The following is a 13429-nucleotide window of genomic DNA, read 5'->3' as shown; positions in this document are numbered from 1 at the left end:
TAACATCCTGTGATCCCTGCAGATAAGTTCCCATAGACTGTAGAGTTCACCTGACCTATTTGGAATTGCCAAATAACAATCTCAGTAGCAGGGGTTTGCTATGTGTTTTACAACTGGTTCTTTCTCAGCAGCTGTTTTGTTCAGCTAAAATTAGTGGTAGTAAATAAATCAGACTTAAAAAATGCTCTGAATTTTGGCTGCACCATTTAATAAACTTAAGAATTCATTTGAGACCCATGGTAATCTCTGGTTTCTTGAAGCATAGGCAAAATCCCAGAGGATCTTGAAACCATAAAACTAGTAGTGCAGCAGTTGTGCATCCATCAAGGGGTGGTTTGTTTTGGTTTGATGTTTATTTCTGGGAAGGCTTGTTACTGGTTATTTCACATTGGACAAGAACTGAAGGGCAGGGAATCACTTTTAGCTTCCATAGTGTTAGGAAGAAACTTAGCCTAGGTCATGATGGGACTGTCCAGACATAGTATTCCACTGCTCATTGTTCCTTGTTGAGCCCTGGAGGGGCTGTCTTAACAAGAAAAACTGTCTAGTTGTGGTGTTTGTGCCTCTTGGAATGTAAGTGGGTTAGGTTGGGTTTTTTACTTTCCAGTTCCCTAAAGTGTCTTTAACTTTTCCTTTTATTCCTTTGGTTTTATTCAAATAGAGGTTTTTCCATGCTGAGCGAACTGGGCAATGGTAAAAAGGAAATCTGGGTTTAATTTAAAAGAATTGAATGAGTATTAGAGTTTCTATAGAATATGCTCCAGAGTGGACCTTAGCTTTAAGGACAGAAATTAAATATTGAGACTTTCCTAAACTATTTGAATTTTAGACTAATTCTGTAATTACAGAAGCGGGTCAGTGATTGTTTTTAAGATTCTGGCTTCTCAACATGCATACAGATCTTTTCCCAATCTTGGTGTTAAAATACACTGAACCTCTAGAAAATGGACCCTTGCTCCTTCATTTCTTTCATGGTTTTCCCTTTCAGGTACCTTATCAACTTCTTGCTAGATGCCACCCTAGGAATGCTGTTAATCTACATCGGGATTCGCGCAGTTAGCAGCATTGTGGAATGGCAGCAGTGGGAGTCCCTTCGCTTTGGAGAATATGGTAATAAATGTCTCTCTTCTTGCACTGAATTGATTTTTCAGGGTACAGTCTGACTACTTCACCCAGGAGCTAACCCATCTTAAAGTCTTTACACAATGATTATAGTGGTCACTTCATTATTTCAACTTGTCATAAGGGTTCTTTCAAGTTCTGTATCTTGGCATGTACCTCCTCTTAGGAAGCTCAGAAAGTCTCTAAGCATTTAGTGAGTTTGGAACTCTGGGCTTTAGGAATGATTGAATAAATTATGTTATTGGCTCATCTCATGGAAAAAATAACAGCATGATAGTTTTACTTTGAAACATTGTAAAATAAATGATTGCTGGGAGGCCATGTCCTATTAAAGCTGTCACTGAACCACATGCCATTGTCTGAAGATACGGGTTAAGAGTTCTGCCAGCCCTCTTTAAAGTAAACAACCACATGCCTTGAGTGAAGGGAATGGCAAGAAGGGCTGTGCTTCTCCTCAAGTAATGGTCATTCTAACTCCTGTATGTGGGACTTGTATCATTGATGAAAATTACGTGTCTTTTGTACAGGCAAAGGGATAGACTCTGTGAAATCACGTTCACAGGAAGGTGTGGGGTTTGACTTCTGTTACACTAGCCACAGAAGTGCACTGATCTGCAGAAATTGTGGTTTTGCAGACATGGTGGGATATCTGAGATATCATCAACATTTGATTCTGTTCAACCTGTTATTTTCAGACTGTTTTGTCTGGATGTTGAGAACAGAAGATCTTTCTATATAGATGCTAAAAGAAAAAAAAAATAGTCTCAAGCTCCTTGAATTAGGAACAGAAGGAGAGGCTTCCTTGTAAGAGAGCTGTGGCTCCTCACTACAGACACAAACAAAAAAATATTAAGATGTTTGCCTCACAAAGTGAAAACTTTCATAGCAGCTCCATAATTATCATTGGTAGGTGTTTGGGGGTTGTAGGTTCCTTTGTTTTTAATGTTCCTAAGTGGCTGACAGTAAGAATAAAAAAATAAAGGCTGTGCCAAGTTGAAGTACTTTAAAAGCTTGGGAATTTTACCATTAATTAGCTTTAATTGCTGTGTGTGTTAATGTCAGAGGTTTAAAATGGGGACAATGACAAGCACCTGTCTTAGAAGAAATAACTGCCTATACCATTAAGGCATTTTTTGTCATGTTAAATGTGTATCTCTTAGGATACAGTTTATGACCATTTAAGCTGTTTAAATCAGCACTGCCACATCCCTGTTTATCTGGAGTTTTTTCCCATGTGCCATGGTGCAATATTTCCACTCCTTTCCTTGGACTGGTACACATCTGACTTTTCAGGGAAGTGATTCATCAGAAAATTGACTATATGTAGAAAAGTAAATAGTTCCTCCAAGAATTGGGACTCTAGAGGATTAAGTAAGCACCAATGCCCAGGGAAGGAAAAAGGGCAAGGAAAGAGCTGAGACATTGCTGAGCTGCACCTTCTGACTGAGCTTTGAGACCTGTTGCCCAAAGTCCCTTTTTCTGATGGCTGATTTGGCCTGTAGCCATTTAAAAATGTTTGAACAGCTTTCAGCCCATATAAAATTGCCTTTCCACTAAGAGCAAAAAAACTTGGTTGGTTTATCTGTTACAATTATAGGTAGTACTTAAAATGCAATATTTGACATGAGTGCTTTTCTTCCTAATAGCATCCTGGTTGTTTTTTGTGATCTGTTCTCCTCCCCCCTTTTAATGTCTTTTTAACATTAAATGGTCTGTGCAGGATGGGACAATGTGGGAAATATATTTTTCTCCTGAAATTTGTTTCTATCTCTTACTAACTTCCAAAACAAACCTGGTTTTGTTTTAGACAGTTATGAGGCACCTGTGGCTGCAGTGACTTAAGCTCTTAAAATCAATAAATGAACTTATTTGTGTTCTACTGCAGAGGTGGTCTGTGGCTGATTCATTGGTCATTTGGAGTCAAGACATCTGAAATATCTAAACTTGTATATCAAGTATTTATTCTTTTTGTGTAAGCAATGTATGCAATTGTATAAATCATTGTTCTTTTTTAATACCAGATAATTGGATAATAATTTGGTATCAGCCAGGTTGGATGAGGCCTTGATCAACCTGGTCTAGTGGAAGGTGTCCCTGCCCATGGCAGGGGGGTTGGAACTAGATGATCTTTAAGGTCCCTTCCAACCCAAACCATTCTATGAATCTGTGGATTTTATTAGTGACTTACTTTGTTTTCTGTATCTTCAGTAATCTGCTTTCCTGGCCTTATTGTGTTGGGGTTTTTTAATCAAGCTATTGTAAGGGCTATTGAAAAGCATATTCCAAATCTGCTTCCATTTATTGTGTGGAAGAGAAGTAGAGAGCAGGTGGGAAGTTCTTAATAATAAGGCTGTGCAGTAGGGTTGGCCTCTATGTAAGAAAACTGTCTGAAGAGGACAAGCTGCACTGGATTGTTTGCTGCCCTCTTCTGTTAAGCACTGCTGTTGTTTCTGAAGTGAATCCCTCACATTGCTATTTGATTTAAAATTTCTCACTTTGACACCAGAAAAGCTCATTTTTCATGAGACTATTTAAAATAATCAAATAGAGTGGAAGAGGAGGCTAAAATGCATTCCTGTGGGGTCACAAGGGTGTTTAAAGTTAGTATTTTGAAGTTCAGCATGGATGTTTAGCGTACATCAGTGGTGAGGTGTCAGCTCTTTGCAAGGTATTGAAGATTTGTGGCATTTTATCTGAAGTAGTTAAGCCTTCAGTTTGGAGATCAGTGTGATTTCAGTTTGTTTGCATGTGTAGGTAAACAAACAAGCTCCCCCGACCCCCAAAAACCCAACCCAAGCGTCGTCTTGTGATTGAGTGATGTTGTTTGTGTTTCTAGAGCCTAAATAATCATTTGTCTCAAGTTAATTCTCACTGTGAGCTCATTTCCCTTCTTAGCTCCATTACTTGATCCCTGGTGATTCATTACTTGAAGCTGTCACAAAAATAGCAGTGTCCTGCTGGTTTTAAAAGCCTCTTCTTTATATGGAGGGTAGTTTTTAAAAATAAATGCCTCAAGGAAAGAATGGATACCAAAATGTCAGCACTGGTAAATGGTTGGTGTTTGTACAGCAGGACAGCACTGCACGCTGATTTACAACCAAAGTAGCACAGTGCTCCCTCAAGGGCTTTTTTTCTGCCTGAACTTTTCAAGTTTATTAGATGTGTCTTCATATTTTCAGTTTTGTATCTTCAGATTCATTACATCAGCAGCTGGGTTTTAATAGAAGTGCAAAATTGGTTAATGTACTTGAGTACGTAAAGAGGAGAAAAGCAGTCATGATCTGTACTGAAGGGAATGTTCCCTGTGTTCCCCCTTCCCTTCTTGTCTGAGGCTACTTTAGCTGCTGTGCATAGGAAAACAGGTGACCAAATCCCTCTTGCTGACAATGAACTCTGTTGGAAACTAAATCTTGCTATGGTCTCTTTGCTTGTCTTTGCTTCTCACGTGGCAAAGCTTAAACGTTACATTTGATGCCTCTTTTCCCTCTAGCTCTTCATTTGTGGCTTGCAGAATGGTTTGCTTATACCCATGTAGGATAGCACTCTAAAATCTTTTAAAATTTACCTTGGAGTAGTTCTGTAAGTTTGCTTTTTCAGGAAATTTCTCAGGATTTGAAGAACAGAGAGAAGTTACAAGATAAAGGAATCACAGGTGTCCCATTCAAGTGCTGTCTATAGATGTGCTTCCACAGAGTGGTTGACCACAGTAGCATACACTGGGACAGGGCAGCTTTTCATTGCCCAGCATTTTCACAGTATCACACAGTCTCACAGTATAACCAAGGTTGGAAGAGACCCCAAGGATCATCAAGTCCAACCTGTCCCAACAGACCTCACGACTAGACCATGGCACCAAGTGCCATGTCCAATCTCCCCTTGAACACCTCCAGGGACGGCGACTCCACCACCTCCCTGGGCAGCACATTCCAATGACGAACGACTCGCTCAGTGAAGAACTTTTTCCTCACCTTGAGTCTAAACCTCCCCTGGCACAGCTTGAGACTGTGTCCCCTTGTTCTGGTGCTGGTTGCCTGGGAGAAGAGACCAACCCCCTCCTGTCTACAACCACCTTTCAGGTAGTTGTAGAGGGCAATGAGGTCACCCCTGATCCTTCTCTTCTCCAGGCTAAACAACCCCAGCTCCCTCAGCCTCTCCTCACAGGGCTGTGCTCAAGGCCTCTCCCCAGCCTTGTTGCCCTTCTCTGGACACATTCAAGTGTCTCGATGTCCTTCTTAAACTGAGGGGCCCAGAACTGGACACAGGACTCAAGGTGTGGCCTTACCTGTACCTAACCTGTACTCACAGGGGCACAATGACCTCCTTGCTCCTGCTGGCCACACTATTCCTAATACAGGCCAGGATGCCATTGGCCCTCTTGGCCACCTGGGCACACTGCTGGCTCATGTTTAGGCGGGTGTCAATCAGCACCCCCAGGTCCCTCTCTGTCTGGCAGCTCTCAGCCACTCTGACCCCAGCCTGTAGCTCTGCATGGGGTTGCCGTGGCCAAAGTGCAGCCCCTGGCACTTGGACTTGTTAAATGCCATCCCATTGGACTCTGCCCATCTGTCCAGTCGGTCGAGGTTCCTCTGCAAAAATGCAAAAAATGCTGCTGCAGTTCTCACTGCTGAGCATTCAGAATTTTTCAGTTCCAGCCTTAATGTGCTTTTCTTGCAGCAACAAGATTTCTGCTGATTTGATAGTTTATCCTAGACATGTAATTTATACATGATAGGTGTAAAATCAGGAATAGTGTGGCCAGCGGGAGCAGGGAAGTCATTGTGCCCCTGTACTCAGCACTGGTTAGGCCACACCTTGAGTCCTGTGTCCAGTTCTGGGCCCCTCAGTTTATGGACATTAAGATTCCTGAACGTGTCCAGAGAAGGGCAACGAGGCTGGGAAGAGGCTTCAAGCGCAAGCCCTATGAGGAGAGGCTGAAGGAGCTGGGGTTGCTTAGTCTGGCGAAGAGGAGGCTCAGGGGAGACCTTATTGCTCTCTACAACTACCTGAAGGGTGGTTGTAGCCAAGAGGGGGTTGGTCTCTTCTCCCAGGCAACCAGCACCAGAGCAAGAGGACACAGTCTCAAGCTGTGCCAGGGGAAGTTTAGGCTCAAGGTAAGGAGAAAGTTCTTCACAGAGAGAGTTGTTAGCCTTTGGAATGTGCTGCCCAGGGAGGTGGTGGAGTCCCCATCCCTGGAGGTGTTCAAGAGGGGATTGGATGTGGCACTTAGTGCCATGGTCTTGTAGTCATGAGGTCTTGGGTGACAGGCTGGACTTGATGATCTTTGAGGTCTTTTCCAACCTTGTTGATTCTATTCTAAAATGAGAATTCAAGAAAGACTATGAGTGTCTTTAGCAATGAGATTAGAGTTTTGTGGCTTTCAACACTAGATTGGAAATTCCAGTTTTGAGTTTGTGTACTGGAACTCTGTACATACAAATGTCCCAGATACTCTTGGGGAGTGCCTACTGGATGTGCTGATGTCATTAACATCTACTTTTTCCCTTGAACTGCAGAGTTTCTAAAATTGTAGAAGATATGTTTGGAAAGGGTCTTGAGATTTCTCATAATCCAGCTTTTTGCTGAAAGCAGGGTTCTCTTCAAAGCTAAATCAGATTGTCAGGGCATGGCCCAGTCCAGTTTAATTTATCCAAAATTTGAGATTTTTAAGAACTCCTTTGGACAACTTGCTCCCGTGCTTAAACTCATTGTAAAAGCTTCTTTCTTGTATGTCAGAACTGTTCATGCACCCATCCAGATTGTAACTCCCCAGCTTTCCTATAAGGATTCTATTGGAACCTTATCAAAAGACATGGTAAATTCAAAGTGGAGAACATCACTGTTCTCCTTGCTTGTCATTAGAGCTGAGAGGTAATTTTGTAGATGCCGTAAGGCACACAAAAGCCCTCAACTAGAATTTAATGTACACAACTTCTAATTTCACTCTTGTACCCAAAAAAAAACCCAACCAAACCAAAAAAAATCTCCTAAATCAGCACCCTCCCTGCAAAAATACATCCTGGAACAAAGCAATCATTGGTGACAGTGCACAGCACTCAGTGCAGGCTTTCACAGGTTTTGGAAACACACACTCTCATGTGACAGAGCTCGAATAGAAGCAAAATTGCTATGGCTCCCTTTGCTGTTGGGAATTAAGTACAGATTAGAAGAGAGATTAGAATAAACTGGTGAAGTTTCAGTGGCAAGTCTGTAACTAAGGCTAGATCTGTGGGGTGGGTTTTTTTTTCCACATTTGCTAGTTAAGGCTAGAGAAATAATAAAAATGTGGAGTATAGATATTAATTGCTGGAATTCTCAAATCTAACTCAGACTTTATACTTTCAGAAGAATCACAGTTCAGCTTGGAAATACTCAGGTTTCCCCTTTCACATTGGCTTTTGTTGGTTTTTTTTCCCCAACAGAAACCCTGAACTGCAGTACAGAATTGTAAAACTTGGGCATTTTAACCATTGTCCTCTTAGTATTGGTCACTAGCTCTCTCTGTAAAACTTCAGTAAGAGTTTCTTTCTTTTGGACTCCAGTCTGATTTATCAGCTTCTCTTTGTAGCATTTGAGCAGCCAACAGTAACTGTCAAGACTCTGATGAAGTATTAATACAGAAAGCCTTTCAGAAATGCTCCAGAAAAGGAAGTAGCAACTGTCCATTATGCATTACAAATACATAAAGGCATCCGGATTTCCACCGCCCATTACTCATCCCTAGGCTAAAAGTTTTAAGCTGCCTTTGAAGATGTTACAGAAGACTATCATGAAGACTGAAGAGCTAACACCCCCTTCAAAGCTTCCTTTGGCTTTCCAGTGAAGTGGTGCTTTAAGATCACCTGCAAAGCTTTTTCCTTTTTAGTCCTTTTTTCCCCCTTCTCCTTCCCTTAATAGCATATAGTAGTCTGTATAAGTTTTGTGTGATCTTCGTTCTGTCCTGGCAGATAACACAATGCACCCAGGTTTACACTCTGCCACAAACGGGGTGCAGCAGAGTTTTGAATCTGTTCAGATTGAAACTGTGATCTTAATGTTTTGTTCAATTAATGTTTTTCATAGCAGCTCTTGGACCTGTTGCTTCAACTCTGATCAGTTAGTTATGGTAACTGGCTTTGTAAAGAGGAAGAATATGTTTGCGGTAGCCTAGGGAGAACAGCAGAAATTATCCCTTAGACTGACGGGAAATAAGTTTTCCCCAGCTATGTTTCACTTAAGAATCTTAATGCTTCATGGTAAAAGTTCAAAACCAACAATTTCATGAGAACCAAATGTAATACAACTAGTGCCTGTCTTGTGTTCATCACATTATGTAGCACTGCTCATTAACCAGGTACTGCTGAATGAGGCAAACCTCCTGTAATATTCAGTTTCTAACTGCTACTTTTTGAAAGCTGGGGTAAGGCTGAGGGAGGGGAAGGAGCAGTGCTAAGGAAATTGGAGGAGGCACTTTAAGAGGGTCAAGCTGTCCTCCGTTTTCTAATACTGCTTTTCTAAGACATTTGCTGTGAAGTCCAATCAACCCTATGCATCCATTGAACCTTCCTTTTCTTGCAGGTGACCCACTGCAGTGCAGTGCTTGGGTGGGCCAGTGTGCTCTGTACATAATGATCATGACATTTGAGAAAACCATCATCATTATAGTGCTGCTTATACCTCAGTGGAAAGAGGTTTGTATTTTTTTAGCATCTTATAGACAAGTGAATTTCAGGTCAAAACTGCAAAGCAATCCACTTCTTAATAGCATTTATTGGTTTGGCTCAAGCAGCATAACTGTCTGCAGTAAATGCTCTTTAACTCTGTGGTAACTGTGTGCTCTTTTAGCCTGCTTGAGGTACTGCTAATGAAGCTTTCTGGTATCCAATGCCAGGAATATCATATTTTGCCTATTATATTTTGGAGGCCTTTTGATGCTGCAATATATAAAATTTTATGGTCTCCTTGTCTGAATGGTCGTGAAACCTACTAAGTGGTTCTTCCTTTTCTTAATTCCTCCATCCTTGCTTACAGCCATTTTGTAATTTCTTGTAGTATTTTAAAGCAATTTCTTTGCTTCACCTTGTTGCCAGAGCTGACCTCTAAAATTGTAATCTGCAATGGATTACTGAGGCCATTGCTGATGACTGACTGGGTAAATGATTATTTTGATAGACTCTGCACCATGGTATTCAAAGTGATGGGGCATGGTACAATAGCCTATTAAAACCAGTTAGTCCCTATTGTATGCTCTGGACTACTTTGGGAACTGTCTTTTCCTTACAAGTGTATTTTGTGAAACTCTGCTCTGTTTAAATTTCATCAAGATGGAACTTAAAGCATGTTTCTGGGGAGCACGCAGCTCTAAAATGCTAGGGGTGATTTAAAACCAGCTCTTCAGACTTCAGTAAGCAAAACTGTCAGCAGTTCCCTGCCTGTCCCACTTGCTTATCTGTGCTAACTTATAAGCTGTCATAAGGACTTTCCATTTCTACAAAGCTGTCCTTTTTTGGTTCATACAAACAATTTCTGGAGCACTAGCTAGTACACCAACAATTGCACTTAGCAGTACTGCTGTGTGCACAAGCTGCCATCATCTGAGCTTTGTCCTTTTCTTTTCGCAGGTAGCTTTATTGAATCCCATAGAGAACCCCCAGCTGGAGCTGGCTATCGTCATGCTGATAGTGCCCTTCTTTGTTAACGTTAGTACAACCTGCACACTTCTGTGAGATGTTTACTTGGGTATCTTTCTGCTATGTGTTAATTAACCTTAGTCCTTAGTGCAGAGTGTACCTTACCTCGATGCTTAAGTGAATTTTTCAAGAGGAATGGATAAAATGTCTGGATAGGTTGATTTCACAAAGCTGAAATCCATGTTGAGCTGAGCAACCAGGCTCAGGAGAGGTGCAAAAATGTCTCATAGATTTCTTTGGGCTGATGACTTCAGTAGACTGGATGTAATACTGAAAGAGAGGTTATAAAATGCCATGAAATTTGCTTTAGGAGACAGTTGGTCCAAGGATAGCTGTACTGTGAAGCATCCTGTGTCTGACCGTAGCTGGCTTATGAAGGAGCAGAGGAAAAGGGCAAGTGTGCAATCATCCTTCCCAAAGTATACTCCTGCCAGTAATCTGGCATTTAGGGACTAGAGCCAGAGATGGTGGTGTCCTTGCACCTAATAACTGCTGCTGGTGTTTATTTTGTCTTTAATTTGTTCAAGCATGGATTTTTATCCTTTGAGAACCTTTGGTCCTTTGCACTAAGATGTCTGCCTAAACTAGTCAGATTTCTGTGTGATAATGTGATATAATCACACTAAGTAGCAGCTACTTTTCTTATTTGCTTCTGTCCTACAAAGGACTGAAGTAGCTGTGTCCTGTGATAAGCCACATGACTGTTTGGCTCTTCAGGATTTAGCTGTTTGGCCATTTCAGAATTACTGCCAAGTTTTCCTAGTTCTGTCCAAATACTGACTGAATCAAATGACTGACCAAAGATATGACACTCTGAGGAAAACTGAGCTGTTATTTCCCCCTTCTCTTTAACAGGCATTGATGTTCTGGGTGGTAGATAACTTTCTTATGAAGAAAGGGAAGACAAAAGCTAAACTTGAAGAAAAGGAAGCAGGCCAAGATTCAAGAAATGGAAGCAAAGTCCGATACAGGAGAGCAGCATCACATGAAGAGTCAGAGTCAGAAGTACGTAGAGTTAATTAAGGCAACATCAACCCATTTCATCCCTTGTGCCACTGACTTCATTGTAACACTGCCAACTTAGTGTTGATTTTTCTTTGCACACACCTCCAACAGTAGTTCCTAGCATTTGCAGTTGAAAACCAGTTAAGAAAAAAGGCACTGTTGCACCACTTGTGGTATGTAATATCTATCCAGACGGGCAGAAGAGATAATAATATACTTAAACATCACAGGTGAGCTGTTGCAAATGCTTCTGAAGAGCAGCTCACACAATACAAAACTAACAGGCAGTTCTAATTGAAAGTAAATACACCTTAAGGTGAGAGGAAGCTGGTGGAGGGAACTGATTTTGAAGAATTGTTACTTGCCTCAGCATAATTTTACTCTGAATTAAATGAAGTGTGCAGTTTTCAGTTCACCTGAAGCATGGGTGGTGTCATTGCAGGTAGGGTGGTTTAGCTTTGGTTGATCTCTGCATTACAGTCAGTACTATTGGTGTAGCAATAAAACAGCTGCCATGTTACCAGTGTGGTAGGCAGCTTCTGTGTGCTCTCTAATTTTAACAGCAGTTCTGGAGGTGCTAGGATCAACTCTTCAGGTTTAGAGTCAGGGGCTGTAGTAGAGATTAATACACATGTCCTGCTTCCCAATTTACTGGAAGTTCCAGATAGGATGGGGGATGTTTTTTGATGGTACTGGCAGTAAATCTGAATTCAGTTGGGTAAGCTCTTCCTTGAGCAAATAATGAAGTGCTTTGCAAGCATTCAAAAGGTAAAATCATGGGAGTAGAGTGAAGAAAGAGTGTGACTTTGGTCCATGTCACTGAGAAGCTGTAATCTCTCTTTAGATCCTTATTTCAGCAGATGATGAGATGGAGGAATCGGACGCTGAGGAAGACCTACGGAGACTGACCAACTTAAAGGCCATTAAGAAGAAGAAGCACCGCTTTGGTCTGCCTGTATGACACATCCCCCGACCTGTGCGTTCGCAGGTTTCGTGGCAAAAACTTCAGTCAGTGGGTTTTAATGTTGCAATTGCATCGCCCTTTTCATACAAACTGACTTAAAAGCAAGGTCTACCAACAGAATGCAAAGGGTTGGAAGACTTCCAGTTCAGTTGCACTACAGACACACTGACCAATTATGCAAGAATGTCTTGTCATCACCTGGGAAGGGCCACAGCCTGGCTGAGGACTGCGAGCTGAGGGGATTTGTATCTGACCTTTCAGAGAAGATCCTGGGAAACAGACACAGCAAATCCTTCGCTTGTGGTTACTGGTGATGCAGGTTAAGATGTTCTCTCAAAGGCACCAGAGTCAGCTAAATTAAAGGGGTGTGCTTTCTTACTAAAACTGGCTTTTGCAGCATAATTCCTAGAGCAGAACAGTTTATGGTTACAAGCTGTAACTTAATGTTATTTTTTTAAGTACAGATGTTTACTTGCTACCAGGTACCTATGGAACCAATAGGTGGAACAAAGATTTTTCTGTTTCCCCCCTCCCCCCCCATTTTTCCTCAAATCTATTTGACTATTTTATATTTAAGTTATATTTTCATACAGTTGTATTTAAAGATTCTCTTTGTCAGAGAAAAGGGTGAAAATTCACTACCTTTTTTTGTGCAGAAGAGGTCAAAAGATTTGTAGTGAAAATCTTACTCATCTTTGTGTCCTGGTTTAAGACAAAGGGATTGCAAAGGGAAAAGCTCTCTGTCACTGCTCAACTTGCCAAATGTCACTCCAAATGCAGTCCTAAGCGTGCTTTTGACCTCAGAATTTGGGAAAGACCTTTCTTTACTAGGAGGTTGTGTTGGCATATTTGACAAACGTGCACTTTAGAGTATTACAAAAACCTGTTGTGGTAAGTTGCTACTTTGTGAAATGAATATCTGTGGATGACTCAAATTATTTCTGCAAGTCTCTTGCGCATACCTCTCAAAAAGAGAGAACGTTTCTTACAGTCTTCCTTATATGGGGCCATGATCCAATGGAAGCAGTTGTGCTGCAAATCTCAAATCATGCTATCCCTTGTTTTTTGTTGGAAAAGCAATCTGCTATTTGATGTGCTTTAATTTCCTGTTTAATTTACATCAAGTTCGCTTATCCTTTAGCATTAAAAAAAATGAAACACCAAAACCCCACAGGTATAATCCAGTAGTTACTGCAGAATTGTTATGATTCTCAGTGTCTGTTCCCTGATAATTGAAAACAAGTGCTGATCTGAAACCCAGCAGACATCCTTTCAGTGACATCTTTTGGCTCTGTGTATTTTCAAAGCGGTTGTTTCTGACAGCTTTCCCTGCTGAGTGAAACCTAGGGCAGGACAAGGCCATGTGTCAAAAAGGTGACAACATACCTTAATTGCAGATCTGTTGTAGTATCCGGACATCAGCAATGTCCCAAGCCTTAAACCAAACAGTTTTGTTGGAAAACTGCTCAGAACTTTGTAAGATTTTCTACCTTTTTTTATAGATTTGCTAGGTCTTGCTGTGATTTATTATCCAGACCACTGCAAAGGGGTTCTTAGGCCTTAGTAAATACTGAACTGTGCGCTCCCGTCCTCATCTTCACCGTTCCAAGCATTCCTTTTTCACTGCTTGGCCGCCGAGGTGAACACAATGTTCTTAAGGCTTCAGGTACAC

General features: G+C 41.3%; 1 protein-coding gene across 1 annotated transcript in view; it reads left to right on the top strand.

The window, feature by feature from the left end:
• The window catches only part of LOC104300419 (musculoskeletal embryonic nuclear protein 1), a 48755-nt gene that overhangs the window by 24394 nt on the left and 10932 nt on the right, over positions 1-13429 (top strand). Inside the window, exons 4-9 of the mRNA XM_054167338.1 lie at positions 989-1110; positions 8677-8789; positions 9720-9797; positions 10644-10793; positions 11638-11748; positions 13116-13131. Coding sequence (XP_054023313.1) covers positions 989-1110; positions 8677-8789; positions 9720-9797; positions 10644-10793; positions 11638-11748; positions 13116-13131 — 590 coding nt within the window. The remainder of the gene's footprint in view (positions 1-988; positions 1111-8676; positions 8790-9719; positions 9798-10643; positions 10794-11637; positions 11749-13115; positions 13132-13429) is intronic.

The sequence above is a fragment of the Dryobates pubescens genome, chromosome 1 (assembly GCF_014839835.1).
Source record: "Dryobates pubescens isolate bDryPub1 chromosome 1, bDryPub1.pri, whole genome shotgun sequence".
NCBI lineage: Eukaryota > Metazoa > Chordata > Aves > Piciformes > Picidae > Dryobates > Dryobates pubescens.
This window is presented reverse-complemented; position numbering and strand designations above follow the sequence as displayed.